The sequence below is a fragment of the Chlorocebus sabaeus genome, chromosome 2 (genome assembly GCF_047675955.1).
Source record: "Chlorocebus sabaeus isolate Y175 chromosome 2, mChlSab1.0.hap1, whole genome shotgun sequence".
Classification (NCBI taxonomy): domain Eukaryota; kingdom Metazoa; phylum Chordata; class Mammalia; order Primates; family Cercopithecidae; genus Chlorocebus; species Chlorocebus sabaeus.
The window spans coordinates 90,140,631-90,158,691 of NC_132905.1; the positions used below are offsets into that span (position 1 = coordinate 90,140,631).

General features: G+C 42.8%; 1 protein-coding gene, 1 long non-coding RNA gene and 1 other non-coding gene across 17 annotated transcripts in view; 2 read left to right on the forward strand and 1 right to left on the reverse strand.

Moving 5' to 3' along the window:
• Positions 1 to 18,061, reverse strand: part of SETD4 (SET domain containing 4) — a 107,547-nt gene that overhangs the window by 13,295 nt on the left and 76,191 nt on the right. For 4 of the 15 annotated variants that reach the window (XM_073010439.1, XM_073010445.1, XM_073010426.1 and 1 more), the window contains 3 exons: positions 8,512 to 8,620; positions 6,640 to 6,735; positions 3,166 to 3,203 (listed from right to left, as the gene is read on the reverse strand). In XM_073010439.1, the coding sequence (XP_072866540.1) occupies positions 3,166 to 3,203; positions 6,640 to 6,735; positions 8,512 to 8,584 (207 nt within the window). In that variant the 5' untranslated portion in view covers positions 8,585 to 8,620. The other 11 variants (XM_073010460.1, XM_037984773.2, XM_037984774.2 and 8 more) reach the window with 9 other exon arrangements.
• LOC119619296 (uncharacterized) lies at positions 10,209 to 12,995 on the forward strand. The gene is made up of 2 exons (XR_005235686.2): positions 10,209 to 10,380; positions 11,776 to 12,995. It is a non-coding gene; the product is annotated as an uncharacterized lncRNA (long non-coding RNA).
• On the forward strand, positions 16,414 to 16,516 carry LOC119619543 (U6 spliceosomal RNA). The gene has a single exon (XR_005236007.2). It is a non-coding gene; the product is annotated as a U6 spliceosomal RNA (small nuclear RNA).

Here is an 18,061-nt window from a genome sequence, read left to right on the forward strand (position 1 = left end):
CTGTAAAGGGTCTGTGCTAAGAAGAATTAGTAGAAGAGGAAGGCCTCTTTCCTGCATGTCCCTGGGAACAGAATGTCTCAGTGTAAATCCAACTATTCGTTCTATTCTGAGATAGGAGAAAACCACCCTGTGGCTGGAGGCGAGATATGCTGGCAGCAATACTACTCTGTTACTCTTTCCTATACTGAGATGCTTGGGTAAAGAGAAACAAATCTAGCCTATGTACACATCCGGACACAGTACCTTCCCTTCAACTTATTTATGATGCAGATTCCTTTACTCACATGTTTGCCTGCTGATCTTCTCCCCACCATCACCCTGTTCACCTTGTTCTCCTGCCCCACTCCCCTTGCCGAGACAGTGAAAATAGTCATCAATAAACACTGAGGAAACTCGGAGACCAGCGCTGGTGCAGGTCCTCGCATGCTGAGTGTGCCGGTCCCCTGGGCCCACTGTTCTTTCTCTATACTTTGTCTCTGTGTCTTATTTTTTTTCTCAGTCTCTCATCCCTCCTGATGAGAAATACCCACAAGTGTAGAGGGGCAGCCCCCTTCAGAAACTATCCCAAAAAATTGTATTCAGTGAAATCCAAGTGGCTAGGCGATGGTCTGCTCTCTACATAACCCACGCCTAGGAGCTAAAGAAAGGCCAGCATGCCCAACATAGTAAAGGATCGAATTCTACCACTTGCAAGGGTATCGTTCTTGGTGTCTCCCACTGAGATAGAACCATAGAAGAAAAATTCGATGTAAAGTAATAGAAAACAGTTTAAATAAACACAACATGATGAAGCCAGATGTGATATTCTCCTTTAATTCTAACTGGCATCTAAGTTGGTTAAAAATCTCAGCCAAGGCCAGGCATGGTGGCTCACGCCTGTAATCCCAGCACTTTGGGAGGCTTAGGTGGGTGGATTGTTTGAGGCCAGGAGTTCAAGACCAGCCTGACTAACATGATGAAACCCTATCTCTACTAAAAGTACAAAAATTAGCCGACCGTGGTGGCGGGCGCCTGTAATCCCAGCTACTCCGGAGGCTGAGGCAGGAGAATCAGTTGAACTCAGGAGGCAGAGATGGCAGTGAGCGGAGATTGCGCCACTGCACTCTGGCCTGGGTGACAGGGCATGACTCCTTCTCAAAAAAGAAAGAAAAAAAAAATCTTAGCCAAAAAATCTTCCGGGATCAATTTCTGGTTTCCTCATCTGTAAAGCAAGATTAAGCTGGATGATCACCATGGTCACTTCCCATTCCAACATCCTATCATCTTATGATTAGAAAGATATTTGGGTAAATCTCTTTATCATCAAAATGCAAACTGTACACTTCGCTGTGCATTTCACTATATCTAAAATATGTCTCAAATTTCAAAAACTTTTGATAAAACAACCACATTTGAATGTACATGTGAAACAACGGCCAATTATTTCATGACCTAAACAAACACCAGCTGTAGTTACTGCTGCAAACATGACATTTCTCATCCCCAAATTCTCCTACAGAATAAAGTCAATTACACTTTTCTCCAAAAATAAAAATATTGCACAACAGTATGAAAGTACTTAATACTACTGAACTTCAAAATGGTTAAGATGTTAAGCTTTATGTTACATATATTTTACCACAATTAAAAAATTTTAAATGACGAAAACATTAACACAGCATAATAGAATTACAACACCAAAACATACCATTCTTTATATATTGGACTTCTTGTGTTTGTGATTTTCACCTGTTTAGGAAACATAACCTGAATTCCCTGGCTGACTATGCTTGCATTTTAAAGAAATTATATTTTCCTTTAATATTTTAAAAACTTATCTTTTTAGCACAACATTTTTAACAATTAAAATTACTTTTGGACCAGGCACAGTGGCTCATGCTTGTAATCCCAACACTTTGGGACGCCGAGGCGGGCAGATCCTCAGGTCAGGAGTTCAAGACCAGCCTGGCCAACATGGTGAAACCCTGTCTCTACTAAAAATACAAAAAAATTAGCTAGGCTTGATGGCACACGCCTGTAATCTCAGCTATTCAGGAGGTTGAGGCAAGAGAATTGCTTGAACCCAGGAGACAGAGGTTGCAGGGAGCCAAGGTCATGCCACTGCACTCCAGCCTGGGCGACAGAGCAAGACTCTGTCTCAAAAAAAAAAAAAAATTACTTTTTATCTACTAACAACAACAAAAAAAGATACCATTCCTTAGACTAAACGTATGTACACATCTGAGTATGAGTTTTAAATAAAGAATTTTTTAAAAGACAATTTTTAAATAAAGGAAGAAATTAATTTCTAGCTTTACAGAAAATCGTGCATTAGAGATCTTTAAAACAGGATCAGAAGAACGAAAAGAAACCTTGGAGGTCATCATTTACTTCCTCATTTTGTAGAGGAGGAAACAGAAGCCAAGAGTATGAGGGGTCTCGGGTTGGGGCCCCCAGGCAGCTGAAGGCAACTCTGGCCCAAGCCCGAGGCCTCATCCTCCCTTAGCTCTGGTTTCTACCTGCTGCAACACGACTGCCTCACAAACAGCAGCAGCTGCCTCAGCACACTTTAAACGTGATCTGACATGTAACATGTTGTGGCAGAGATTGCTAGTTGCCTATCCCAACACGCCTTCTCACCCCGTCCTCACTAACAGAATCCTACTTAGAGGGCACGTGGCTAGGGAAAGGCCAGCACGGCTCTCCTCCCTTGCAGCTGGCTAAGGCGATGTACCTGATCACTGCCCAAGGACAGAGGGACTGGAATTTCCTTAAAGGGAGGAAGCTTGCCCTTCCTCACCCCCTTGCTCTCTCCTGCTGCCCAAGTTCCAAGACCTGCACCCTGATCTGAGGGTACAGTTCCCTTAAGGACATGAGAGAGCTGGAAGGAGCTGGGGCCTCCACGGACCATGGGACTGCCCCACCAGCTCGGGTCAGCCTACTCCAAGCTTGTTTCTATGAGTGAGAACAAAATAAATTTCCATGCTGCTTAAGCACCTCAACTTTGGGCTTGTCCTTCATTGCAACAAACTTAATCCTAGTTGATAGAATCATATTCAAACATATCTATTATGTAAGTAAGAAATGACTGTATGTCTGAAATTTTTTTAATCCACTTCGTTTGAACCACGAAAACAAAGCAGCAAAATCTACGCTGGGTTTCAAGGATCAAAGGAAAGTTCTCACCTGCAGGGATGTTTGGCTCATCAGCCCTCTTCCTGTACCTAGGAAAGCAAAGACACAAAGAGTAAATCCTACTACACCTTCGAGGCCCTAGAGATATCATTATAAAAAAAAAAAAAATGTGAACTTCAAAATTACACAAGGCTGAAGCTGGATGTCTCTCAGTCTTTGATTCCAAGGAGAAACAGGGAGTCAGAAAGCTATTCCAGAAAATGTCTTGACCTCCAGTGAGTTATGATCCTTGAAGGGCAAAATCAGCTTCAGAGGTGAGACCTAAAGACCACCGTGGACTTGATACAGACCTACTCCTGGCCTCTTGCAGGAAGCTTTGGCTGGACTCTCTCCCCTGGGGCCTACTGGCCAATAAGGTGCTATTCCCAATGCCCAGCCAACCTCTGAGGCTAGAGCCCCAGGCCACTTATCCCCATTACCAGACTCAGCTCTCCGGAGTAAAGACCTTGAGACCCCTTTGATTGGCCGGCTGGCCAGTAAACCCCATTTAAGTCCCCATAAAGCCTGCAGACATCCTCCCCTCTCTGATCAGGTAACCCATGAGATGGGCTCTCCCATGACCTGGTGAGCTCAGCTGGGTAGGTCAGCTCCAGCGGGTGCCTGTGAGCCAAGGCTCCAGCTGGAGCACAGTCACCACAGTAACCTCAGCAGCTGCATTAATACCCCACCAACTTCCAGAAGTTTCTCCCTCCATGCCTAAGCTTCTGCTCCTGGAGCAGTCAGACGAACATTGAAAGGATGCTCAATGGCCGGGCGCGGTGCCTCACGCCTGTAATCCCAGCACTTTGGGAGGCCAAGGCGGGTGGATCATGAGGTCAGGAGATCGAGACCATCCTGGCTAACACGGTGAAACCCCGTCTCTACTAAAAATACAAAAAATTAGCCGGGCGTGGTGGCGGGCGCCTGTAGTCCCAGCTACTCGGAGGCTGAGGCAGGAGAATGGCGTGAACCCGGGAGGCAGAGCTTGCAGTGAGCCGAGATGGCGCCACCGCACTCCAGCCTGGGCGACAAAGCGAGACTCCATCTCAAACAAAAAAAAAAAAGGATGCTCAGATGACAGCTTTTCTGGCCGGCATAGGTATTACATGATCATAAGAGGCCTAGAGCATTAACGTCTCCAATTCATCATTCCTCACCTTTCCTCTCTTAGCTGGGAGGGAAAATAATTCAGCCAAGTCAATGCAGGACTACTGGGAGCTCCTGGCTCACAGTGGGAACTCCTGCCTCAAGTCTTCATCAGTTTCCCGCAACTTGGATTTGATGCTCCTGGTTCATGGTGGGAATTCCTGCCTCAAGTCCTCTATGGGTTTCCCAGCAAGTTGGATTTGACGAGTCCCAATTCGTCTCCCCTCCCAGGAGGATACTGTCTGCTCACCCAGCTGGTTCTAGTGTTGATAGCGTATTTCGTTGATTTTGTGTACCGCATTGTGGAGTTAATCATCCCTGTGTGCCAGAACTCCTCCTAGAATCAACTACTAATGGGAAGATTTTCTTCTACGTGGTTATCCTTCCAAAACCTTACGTGCTAATCTAAGTGGAAATTCTCTCCAAGCATATATGTGAACAAAAGCTGGTCTATGGAATATATCTAGAAGAGCCTTTACCTATATTTACATGATAGTGTTTAATATCAAAAAAAATATAGTAATCTACACTTACTTTCATTTTCATATTGGATATATTAGGCAAAGTAGAAGTGGCCATTAGGAGTTCGTAAGAGTAAAGCTTATTACAAATGTCTCAAAGCCTCAAAATTTCCACTATCATCAATCTACATAGGAGGCCCTGACCTGGCTAGCACTTTTGGTGGTGAAAGGAAATGCTGGGGTCAGTTCCTAAGGCAGAAAAGAAGAGAGAGTCTAAAGATGGAATCCTGCTTAGGAGATTTCCTATGCCCCTCCACAAACTAAGATGAATTCCCCAGAGTTCATACATTTTGACTGAAGCCCAAAAATGTTACCTCCTATCATACACTGATTAAGAGCTAAAAACTATATGAAGCAAGGGACAAGTTCCTCGTCCCCAGAACTGTAAGCACGAGGCTCAGGTCACTGCCAAGCCACTGTGCTTTTGCACCTGCATCGCCTGAAATCTGGGGCTGGGGCCAGGGCACGTTGTTCTCACTTTTAAAAATAGGAACTCTTTACTGCTCCAAATTACAAACAGATGACCTATTCTCAGGTATTCCATCTAAACCATCTGCTGATTCCTGTTTGATGATTTTAAACCCATCCTTCTTAGGGCAAATGACACCTGAGATGTGGGCAGGCCTTAGACATGGCAAGTCTACCGCTGACACTACTGACTCTCTTGATCATCTGGGGAAGAACTCTGTTCAGTATAATCTAAGAGTGTGGCTTTTACTGACCATCTTTGACGCACAAAAACAGAAACTCAAGCATTATGTTAGAGGCTGACAATATGGTTCATGACCATCAATTAGAAGGGGCCCTAATAGAAAATGGCTCAAATCAAGCATTTTCGTTCAAAGTCATGATGTGTAACTGACTCATGGAAAACAACTTTACACACATCACCTCACTCAGCAAGGGGCACAAGTGGGAAATCATTTGCCTTGGCGCAGGGTATATGAGGAAGTTAATTTGCTCAAAGTTCAATTACCTAACGGGTACTTGAGTAGTAATTCTAATGGACAATGGGAACATTGTGTGGTACATGCCTTAACTTTTCTGTAAGGTGCAGCCTGCCCTGTGATGTAGAACTTTGCGGCCCTAATTGCACCACTATCTCTGTGCTGCAGCAGACTCCAAATCCTTGTAAAGAGCATCTTGGTCCTCCCTGTGGTTATCTCCTGCCCACTTGTGGGAAGAGTGGAGTGGCCATGTACGCAGGCACACACCCAGAGCAAGCTGCCCAACTTCTGTGAGAGAATGTTCCAGAAGAAAGTGGTTTTTGGTTTTTGCTAGTTTTTTGAGACAAGGTCTCACTCTATCGCCCAAGCTGGAGTGCAGGGGCATGATCATGGCTCTCTGCAGCCTCAACCTCCTGGGCTCAAGCGATCCTCCCACCTAAGCCTCTAGAGTAGCTGCGACTACAGGGCACACGACCGTGCCTGGCTACCTTTTGGACTTTTAGTAGAGACAGGATTTTGTCATTTTGGCCAGGCTGGTCTCAAACTCCCGAGCTCAAGTGATCTGCCTGCCTCAGCCTCCCAAAGTGCTGGGATTACAGACATGAGCCACTGCGCCTGGCAAAATGTTAACCTAACCTCCCTAATAAGCACAAGTTTCAGAAGAGAATGTCAATCTACCTCAGCTCAGTACTGAAGCCCACAGCTCTGCAATTAACTGGCCACACACAGGGGGCTCCTCCTCCAACCCAAGGGGAGCACATACAAACCAGTTGAGGGACAATATCTGCTGAGGCCCACTTGCAAGAGTGGCCCCCGCTGTCTACCTGGCTCTCGCGTGGGAAAGGGCAGGACAGCTGAAGGCTAGATCTTACCTGGAAAACAGGCAGGCGCTAAGTTTGAATCTTGAAACTTCCTAGCTTTCAGCCACTTCCTTAGCTCTATAAATTCAGACTTGTGGCTCTCATTCACTATCAGGCAAGGAGAGAACAAATGGTGATTAAAACCACTATATAATCAGATTACCATTTTTAAAAGAACATGTCTGATGAAATGTGTCAGACAGAGTTGCACAATAGTAAGAACTGGTGTATCTAAACATAGAAAAGGTACAATAAAAACACAGTATTGGCCAGGCGCAGTGGCTCACATCTGTATTCCCAGCATTTGGGAGACCAAGGCGGGAGGGTTGCTTGAGGCCAGGAGTTTGAGACCAGCCTGGCCAACATAGAAAGACCCCACCTCTTAAGAAAAAAAAAAAAATACAGTATTGTAATCTAATAGGACCACCACTGTACATGTGATCCATCAACCAAAACATCCTTATGTAACATATGACTATATTCATTCAATGTAATCCTAATCAAAATTCAAGCAGGCTTTCGTACACAATTAACAAGCTGATCCCAAAACTCATATGGAAATGCAAAAAGCCTAGAATAGCCACGATGTCTTTGAAAGATTGATTTTAAAACTTATTCTAAAGCTACAGTAATCAAGTTACTGTGATATTGTCAAGACAGACAAATAGGTCAATGGAACAGGACAGAAAATTGGAAGAGGCCCACATGTAAATGAACAACGGATTTCTGACAAAGTGTGAAGGCAAATCAGTGGAAAAAGGTAGTCTTTTCAATAAATGATGATCCAACAACTGGATCTCCTAAAGAGAAAAAAAAAAGTGAACTTATCCATATCTTGTACCATATTCAGTTGGATTTACATACGACTTTCCAGATGGCCACTTTTGTATTGAACAAGATACAGTATCTTCTTCAGACAGGGTTACCTCGAATTTGAAGTGATAAATTTACATCCAAACACTGATATCCTACAGGTGGCTGAAGGTCAAGACCAGAAAAAGAAAGTTGGGAGTCACCCCCAGAGAAGACAGTTGAAACAATGAGTTAGCATCTTCACATTCCCACCAGGATCTAAAAGAATACAATGGCACCATTAAAGAGAGTGTTATTTAAGAAATATTCTCTTTGGGTTGGGCACAGTGATTCATGCCTGTAATCCCAGTGCTTTGGGAGGCCGAGGCAGGAGGACCACTTGAGCCCAGGAGTTCAAGACTGGCCTGGGCAACATAGTGAGACACTGTTGCAAAAACAAATTTAAAAAAACATTAGCCGGATGGAGTGGCATGTACCTGTAGTCCGAGGTACTTGGGAGGCTGAGGCAGGAGGGAGGCTAAGGCAGGAGATCACTTGAGCCTGGCAGTTCAAGGCTGTAGAGAGCCATGATCACGCCACTGCACTCCAATCTGGGTAACAGAGGTAAATAAATAAATGCCTGGTTTGGGAACAAAATCATAGCATGGGTCATTCCATTCCTGGGCCCTCTTCTAATAATATGCCTGGGACTGATGTTCTTACCCTGCCTAATTAACCTTTTTCAAAGATTTTTAACTGACAGGATCATGGCCATTTCACAAACAACTACCCAAAAACATCTATAGACGGCATTGCTCCTACAGTCAACCCAAGACCAGAAAACTCTCTGTACCCTCATCAGCAGGAAGTAGCCAGAAAGAAAATGCTGAGAGAGAGAGAGAGAGAGAAAGAAAGACAGAAAGACAGAAAGAAAGACAGAAAGAAAGACAGAAAGAAAGAAAGAAAGAAAGAAAGAAAGAAAGAAAGAAAGAAAGAAAGAAAGAAAGAAAGAAAGAAAAGCTACATATGAACAAACAAGCAATCACAAAAGGATTTCTTTTTCCATCACTGTCACTAAAACAAAAACTGTACCTCCTCTTGGTTCAGAACTTCTGCAAAGTTTTCGTCTTCTGATCCGGCTTGTTCTCCCTTTTCCTTTCTGCATGCTAAAACTGTAGTTTCTTCTTTCTGAAACACAATTCTATTTTTTCAAAAAGGACAAAACTGTAATTTCTGTGGAAATGCTCAATCTAAAATAAAAAACATTTCTTTTACTTTCCAGTTATATGATAATCACTGTTCTTTGTACCTTTAAGTATACAAATGTATATTTTGGTAAACTGTTTCTCTCAAGTGTTTTTGTAAATGAAAGGTTTATACTGTAAGCTAAATCATGATCCCTACAGTTACAGAATTCCCATTATTATCAGTCCCTCTAAAACAGTTTTATCTTGCAGACCTAGTGACTACAGCTTAATCTACTAAAAATACAAAAAACAGCTAGGCGTGGTGGCACACGCCTGTAATCCCAGCTACTTGGGAGGCTGTGGCAGGAGAATCGCCTGAACCCGGGAGAGGGAGGTTGCAGTGAGCTGAGATCACGCTACTGCACTCCAGCCTGGGCGATAGAGCGAGGCTCTGTCTCAAAAAATAAATGCATAAATAAAAATAAAAATAAAAACAAAATAAGGGCCGGGCATGGTGGCTCATGCCTGTAAACCCAGCACTTTGGGAGCCCGAGGCGGGCTGAGGTCAGGAGTTTGAGCCCAGCCTGGCAAACATGGTGAAACCCCGTCTCTACTAAAAATACAAAAATTAGCTGGGACTGGCGGCAGACACCTGTAATACCAGTACTCGGGAGGCTGAGGCAGGAGAATCGCTTGAACTCAGGAGGCGGAGGTTGCAGCCAGACGAGATCACGCCACTGCACTCCAGCCTGGGCGACAGAGCGAGACTCTGTCACAGAAAAAAATAAATAAAAATAAATCTACTTCTAAAATATACGGGGATAGAAATGAGTAAGAGACAAGAACTCCAGGCGGTATTAATACCGCAGTTGGGCAGTATAAGGTTCATTATTTGACCTAACGAAAGTCGGCTAGTCCAGCTCCAGAGGCAAGCGCGGCTGGTTCGGTCCCGGTCCCAGCGCTCAGTCCAGAGTCCGCGCCGGAAAGTGTTTCCAAGACTCCCGGGCCCTCGCGCGAGCTGTCCACCGGCACCCTGCTGAGGACCACGAGGACACCGGCGACCGCCACAGACACAGGCACCCCACAGTCCTGAAACTCTAGCCGTGAGGCCGCCCTACGGTCCCACACACACCGCTCCCGCCGCCACAGTACAGCCAGGCGGGCATCGGACCCCAGGCCTCAGGCTCCTTAGCGTTACGCAGGGCGCCGGAGCAATAAGCTCTAAGTGAACGACTCCACACGATGAGAGGTTACTACAGCGCACACGATAATGTCCGCCCTGGAGGAGACCTGCGACCTGAACTCAGTTCTTTTTACGCTGATGAATGAAAGACTAAGTAACTCACCAGCGAGACTCAGCTCCCGTTACCCGGGCAACTGGAGGCCCGACCCGGAAGTCCTACCAGCTCAGCTAGGCGCCAGCGGCCGTTTCCAAGATGGCGGCTGCAGTGGGCGGGCCCAAGGCACGTGGAAACGCCAAACGGCCCCAAGTGAACAAAAGTTAAAGGAACGGGCCAAAGCTGCAGAGAGGCTGAAGGTCGTCGCGCCCGCCTGGGGTCCTTAAGCAATCCAAGTCCTCAGTCTCCCGGGTCAGCCCCTTCCGCCGCGGGCGGCAGCTTCCGGCTCGCGCATGCGCAGTGTCCGCGGACTTGCCGCCAACGCCCAATAGTCTGGGACGAGGTCGGCATCCCTACACACGTATAACCGCTACCTCGAGTCTGGGGTTAGAAAACCCAGTAACCCGGAATTTAGGCAAGAAATGTATAATTTAAAAGTAAGTAGGCCTCCCGAGTGCTTTATGAAATGTCGCTAGAACTCTTGGCTGTACAATTTGCCTGCTTTGCAGCTAGGGAAAACCTAGGACACATGGAGTTAAATGCTGGGCTAAGCCAGACCTTATCTGCATTTCTATCTAGGTCCTAGGCTCTACACCTAGCACATCATTAAAATCGCACTTACCAAGGTTCTCAACAAAAGTAAAGGTTGCTAAAAGTTAACAGTGCAACATGTATTTAAAACTATTAAAGAGACAGTTTATGTGCAAGGGGTGCATAAGGAAAATAAAATACACTTTTGGTAAAAAGTGTATTTTGGTAGGCATAAGAACGTGGATTTTTAACCTATGTTAAAAGTTTAAAGAATTGTTTTTGAAAGTTTAAGCAAGTTTTGAATGGTTAATTGTAAAAGAAATTCTGTGTGTAAACATGTTGGCTAAAGATTGAAGGGGTGTCTCCAGCTTTTCTGTAAATTAGGCATTAAAATAAAAGCACAACAGGTTTCTCTTAAAGCACTAACCTGTTCTTTAACAAAAATTTTAAAGGGTTAAAAAGAGTCTATAAAAATCTTACCTCATGGTCAAACATTAAAATCGGGCAACCATGTCTACAAGGTTTTATTAAAATTGAGTTTAACATTAATAGCACACTAATATAAAGGTAAAATTTAGCTTATTCGGTATAAAATCATACAAAGAAGCACTGCTAAATATAAAGTGGTATTTGGTTTTCTTTGATCTATATATGATATGTTATTGATATGTTTTCCAAGGTTATAGGAGACTCTGATAATTCTGATATATCTTAGTGTACATGATCAGTAATAATTATAATTGTTATGTTAAACTTATTGTGTGCCACAGAGGTAACAGCTATCCTTGTAAATTGTGTCTTTACCTATGGCTACCCTAAAATTTTTCTCATCCATACAATTGTTGTCTTATTTCGGCGCTCCTTAAAAGGTGGTTTTGTGATCAGCTATAAAGGTCTAACAGGTGCTCTTGAATGCAGGTTTCTGATAACGTTGGAAACTGTAACATCAGAATGGAAGAAAAACGTTCAGAACTCTTGAAAAGCTAAAATTTTCGTTAATATCAAGCAGGACAGGAATTAACTGCATGAACTAAACTAATAGGAGACTGGAGTAATCTTGATGTTTCGCTTAAAATATTGCTAACCTTTTGTTTTGTTTTTCAAAGTTAAAGAAACTTTTCTTTGGAGATACTGACAGCTTTTAACAATTTAGTATGCGCCCATGAACAAAATTTGGAGCATACTTGTTTCTCTCTACCTGATTTTCTCCAGAATTTGGAAACTATCTGTGAGTATTCTTAAGTTATGGCAATATAGTTATTTGCATAAGTGCAATAAGAATCTGTTTTCTTTTGTAACAGGACACAATTGGAAAAGCTGGTTATTTTACCAAGGCTTTGACTGGAATGGTGTGCTTTCCTTTGAGGAATCAACATTTATGAAGCCAATAAAGCCCTTGGAAACTGGCCTCTTATTCTGTGTACAAAGTTCCTGTACAGGGTTTCTGATCTGTGGCAAGTAAAGAATGTCCCTTTCTAACAGGCCAGGAACCCCAAGTTATCTTGGAACCTCAAGAAGAGACAAATTCAACAACTCATAAGTATTTGATGGTACAAATCTATGACTGGGCATGCCTTTAAAAAGGTCTCACCTCAGATTCCCTCTACAGAACAAAGTTCCATCAAAGCTAATTTAAAAGGCCTATGTAACAAATAATTATTCTTGCTGCACTGTATCCAAATAATTAAGCCACACATAATAAAGCAAACTAGGCCTACCATGATTTGTCTTTTAATAAAAACGGGAAACTGGAGAAAGAAAATTGTTTCAAAAACTATAGCACACCTGTCATTAAATTCTAGTATTGCCTAATATTTTTCAATTTTTGTTATTTTCTTCATTTTTAATTAAATTCTAATTGTTCTGGCTACAAGATTCCAAAATAAGCTGTGCTTTCTTAAAGCCCTAGAAGATGAAAGCTAGATATTTCAGCAGATGCTGCCTCTAAGCCCCCCAACCATGACAGGAGAAAATCTCTTCACTGCTGGTGCTGACAACTAATAACTAAAGGTTCCCGGAATCCTTCCCACCAAGTCTAGTGAGTCCATGGAACCCAGGGTAATTAAGAGGGTATCTGTTACAGGAATCAACTCCTAAATACATCACAGGCAAGTCAAAGCCTGGAAAGCTAAGGAAGCAACCTGAGAGCCCCCCAAAAAATCTTAAATATTAATGTAAATAAATAGGAAATCTTACACTGAAAATCATAAAAGATAAGTAACTAGGCTGGGTGCAGTGGCTCATGCCTGTAATCCCAGCACTATGGGAGGCCGAGGCAGGCAGATCACAAGGTCAGGAGTTCGAGACCAGCCTGGCCAATATGGTGAAATCCCGTCTCTACTAAAAATACAAAAATTAGCCAGATGTGGTGTTGTGCACCTGTAGTCCCAGCTACTCGGGAGGCTGAGGCAGGAGAATCACTTAAACTCGGGAGGCGGAGGTTGCAGTGAGCCAAGACTGTACCATTGCATTGCAGTCTGGGTGACAAGAGCAAAGCTCCATCTCAAAAAAAGAAAATAAGTGATAAGTAACCGAGAACTACTCACCTAAGTCTCATCCCTACCTCACCAAATAGTTTTTGTCATTCCTATCTCTCCTTTTAAGTCAAATGTGAAAACTTTTTAATGGAAATTACTTACTATACCACTCTTGTGGAAACTGCTTTACTCTACTATCTGCAGTAGGACTATATACTGTAGCACTCTCAGGGTGGAATATCAGACAGAAAATCTCAATTACTGTAGCATTTTGATTGATTATTATTAAGGAAAGGGCTAAAAAGGAAGTACCAAAACAACCAAATAAATGCTTGGTTTGGGGCCGGGCGTGGTGGCTCAAGCCTGTAATCCCAGCACTTTGGGAGGCCGAGACGGGCGATCACAAGGTCAGGAGATCGAGACCATCCTGGCTAACACAGTGAAACCCCATCTCTACTAAAAATACAAAAAAATTTGGCCGGGCGAGGTGGCGGGCGCCTGTAATCCCAGCTACTCGGGAGGCTGAGGCAAGAGAATGGCGTGAACCCGGGAGGCAGAGCTTGCAGTGAGCTGAGATCCAGCCACTACACTCCAGCCTGGGCAACAGAGCGAGACCCTGTCTCTAAAAAATAAAAAAAATAAATAAATGCCTGGTTTGGGAACAAAATCATAGCATGGGTCATTCCATTCCTGGGCCCTCTTCTAATAATATGCCTGGGACTGATGTTCTTACCCTGCCTAATTAACCTTTTTCAAAGATTTTTAACCGACAGGATCATGGCCATTTCACAAACAACTACCCAAAAACATCTATAGATGGCATTGCTCCTACAGTCAACCCAAGACCAGAAAACTCTCTGTACCCTCATCAGCAGGAAGTAGCCAGAAAATGCTGTCCCTCCTCCTTTTTATAACTGTAGGGTCTGGATTGACAGAGCAGGAGCATCGTCATCTTGGACAAGCCCCTCATGCTAAAGTTCACCTTAATAGAAAACCGCCTAAATCCAAAGGGCATCAGCCGAATGGCTAAGGTCGGCATGACCATAAATCACAAGTAACATCTCCAATCAGAAACATTCCAAACTCCTTCCTGACCAGAGACATGCTAGACCCTAGATAAAGCCCCCTCCAGGCCAGGAAGATGCTGGCCCCGAGATAACCCCCCTCCAGGCCAGAAAAATGTCTGCCTCGAGATAACCTCCCCTCCTCCCCTTATGGCAGGATTCCAACCCCGCCATAAACTTCTCCACACACACACACATTCCAAGCTTGTGATAAGCCCCCTCACCCTAAAACCAATATATACTCTTAGTAAGAGAAAGGGCTCCTGACCAAAATGAGCCGTCTAAAGTAAACCTGTCTCTAACTGCCAATGTATTTTTGCTTCTTTCCTCTTTCTCTGACTCACACAAAAGCCGTAACTACAGCTTTGATTAGACAAGAGACTGATTTCAACAACTTTCTCCCGATAAGAAGATCGTGGACTATGGAATGGACTGGTTCTGGTTTACAGAGGCTGTGTACTTGCATGCCTTGATGTCCTGAAAGACTTGACAGATAGGACCTAATTGTAATACACTTAAATGTCAAGTCACCATCCCAAACTGAATATACATGAGTCGTATGTTACATGCATGTTTCTTCAATATGCATGTATCAGGTCTACCTTCATGAATATTCATAGCCCCTCATGTAACCTGTTGAATGTGTAAGTTTAGCCAACCTGTGCAGTCTAAAGCTCCTGCCTCAAAGCCTCCCCCTTCAAAGTGCCCGTCTCTGAGTTTCTGCTGGAGTCAGCTCCCCAGCCTCCAGGATGGCTACTTTGCAGGTTGTACCCCTTTAGAAGAAATAAAGTCTCCATCTCCTTTTCTAAATTTATACATTGTGAGTTGTTTTTGTTTTTCTTTCTAAAAAAAAAAATACACACAGGTCAAGACTACATGGCTAGGATGACCCTAACACCTCGTATGACTCTAGTCCCTTACTGAGAATATTTAAGCTGCCAAAAATAAATGTGGTGTTTGTAATAACCAACTTCTGACAATAGGTCCCTGACTGCCCTTTCTTAAAGCATTTACTGAAAATGGCTTACAGCTGTGAATTCTTCCTCTGACCCTTTGCGATGTATGTCCCACTCAGGAGTGTTTTTTGGCCGGGTGAGGTGGCTCACGCCTGTAATCCCAGCACTTTGGGAGGCCAAGGCGGGCAGATCACCTGAGGTCAGGAGTTCGAGACCAGCCTGGCCAACATGGTGAAACCCTTTCTCTACTAAATATACAAAAAGTTAGCCAGGTGTGGTAGCGCATGCTTGTAGTCCCAGCTACTCAAGAGGCTGAGGCAGGAGAATCTCTTGAACCTGGGAGGCAGAGGTTGCAGTGAGCCAAGATTGCACCACTGTACTCCAGCCTGAGAGAAGTGAGAAACTCCGTCTCAAAAACAAAAAGAAAGAAAAAGAAAAAGAATGTGTTTCTCAGACCTGAAAGCCATTCCTCTGAAATGTAATCATCAGAAATGATAGGACCCCTGTCTTTCAGTCTTTGTAGTGGGAGAATAGAATCCCAACTTTGCTAATTGCCAGTTAACAGACACAGCTGGCCTAACCAACATTTCCACTGAGCAATCCTTGGTAATTTGTCATTTCCCTAATTCCTCCCCCTTCCTGATCCTTCATTCTCCCTTTAAAAGGCACAGTCACCTCTGTACAAATGAAAGTTCATTTACACTAGACCCTCTTTCTATTACAGTAGTTCATTACTGACTAAAATCTGTCCTTACCACCTTAGCGTCTGGCTTTGTCTTTCACAGAATTCAGCAAATTGCCTGAGTTACATAACTACTAAGCACCTAAGCCATAGATTGATTCCAGGTCTCAAAGTCCATGGTCTGCCCCTTTAGAAAGGCTTATTGAATATCCTAAACAAACATAAAATGAAAGAGGAACACAGTCAGTGTCAAGCAGAGCTCCGTGAGGGTAAATAATCAAAGGAACAACCTGGAGAACCTCACAATTCGTAATTTAAGAATATTATTTTCCAACATCTTTTAATATATACCATGGAACTGTGTTTTAGGGTATTTTGTTTTTGTTTTTGTTTTTAGATTCAGGGGGTACGTGTGCAGGTTTGTTACATCAGTATATTGGCTGATGCTGAGGTTTGGGCATCTAATGATCCCAAGTAGAAAACATATTACCCAATAGGTCGTTTTTCAATCCTTACCCAGTCCCTCCCCCTTTTGGAATCCCCAGTGTTATTGTTCCCTTCTTTGTGTCCCTGTGTACTCAAATGTTTAGCTCCCACTTATAAGTGGGAACATGGCATTATTTGGTTTTCTGTTTCTGCGTTAATTCACCTAGCACAATAGCCTCCAGCTGCATCCATGTTGCTGCAAAGGAAATGATTCCATTCTTTTTTGTGACTGTGGGAACTGTGTTCTTTAATTGCTTTAAACTAGTGAGTAGTAGTGCTCGTTTGGGCAGCATATATACTAAAACTGGAATGATACAAGATTAGCATGGTGCCTGTAGAAGGATGACATGCAAATTCATGAAGCGTTCTATTAAAAAAAAAAAAAGTGGGTAGTAAAGATATGAATTCATTCCATAGGTTAATTGGTATTATAAAATTCTTGATCTATATAGCAGCCAATATAGTCTCAGACTTTTGATTCTCACAACTAAGGCATGTCTTCCAACTTAGTCGATAGCAGTAATAGCAGAGATCTGGAAACTCCATCTTTAAATTTCTGTTTTATTTCTTAAATTGTTCAGAATCCAGACAAGGTGCTGCCTATTGGAGGCTCCTCACATATAGCACCAGAATCAAGACCCAGATGTAACAGAGAAAACAATACAAAATCATCCAAGTAGAGCTTAATTCACAGGCTTTAAATTGTGCTTTTCAAAAACAAATTTTCAAAAAGTTTCCCATAGTCAAACCCATCAGACATTTATGATTCTTCCCCTATTTTTATGCTTATAAAATAAAGCATTTTCCCCTATTGAAAATAAAAATGTTACTTTTGTTTTCTTTTAGTTGTTTTATGGATTCATTTATAAATCACTGTTTCTCTTTCTCTCTCCAGAAATTATTTAGTGTATGTTGTAAGGGATCTTTTTTCTTTCCAATCACTATGCCCTTTCCCCAGTGCCAATTTTGGAATAATTATTTCCCTCACTAGTTGTTAAGGCCACCTTTATCATACAGTAAATTCTTGTTAATACATATTTTATATATTTTCCGGAGCATCCTGCCCAATGTACCTGTCAATTCTTATGTTGGTACCAGTCCTAAAAAAATAAACAAATCAGACTCAAACTCATGATTCATGCCCTCATAGGATTTGCCTTTTGAAACAGCAGGACCCTCACCCTGTCCAAAGTTCCCTGTACACCATGTGCTATTGCTGACTGGCCCTCTTAATAAATTTAATCCATCCCACTCTTAACACTGACTCACACCAGCTACAGAAGACAGTAGCTGATGAAGTGGAGAGAACCCAGCCAATGACAGACCCAACCCCACACCCTGGAATAGGAAAGAAAATCCAAAGCAGAGCTCTGAATTATCCTGAGTGGAAAAAAACAAAACACAAAACGAAAGACTACAAACTGTATGACTCCATCTATGTAACATTTTTGAATCAACAAACTTGTAGAAATGGTGAACAGATTAGTGGGTGCCATAAAATAGAGTCGGTTTGGGGAGTAATAGAGAGGTATGTTTGGTGATAGAAGTGCAACAGGAGGGCTCTTTGTGCTAATGGAAACATACTCATTTAACTGTAGTGGTGGATACACAAACCAACATTTGATAAAATTATATAGGACTAAATACATATGCAAAGTACACATCAAACTGGGGAAATCTGAGTATGACTGTTTTGTTGTCAATATCTTCATTGTGATGCTGTACTATACTTCTGCAGTATGTTACTATTGAGTGAAACTGACTAAAGGGTAAGGAATCTCTGTATTATTTCTTACAACTGCATATGAATCTATAATTAGCTCAACAAAAATTTCAGTTGAAAAAAACAAGGGTCTTTCCTTGATTACTAACTTGTTTTAAAGCAACTGATTGGAATCCTACCTTGAAATTGCAATGTAATT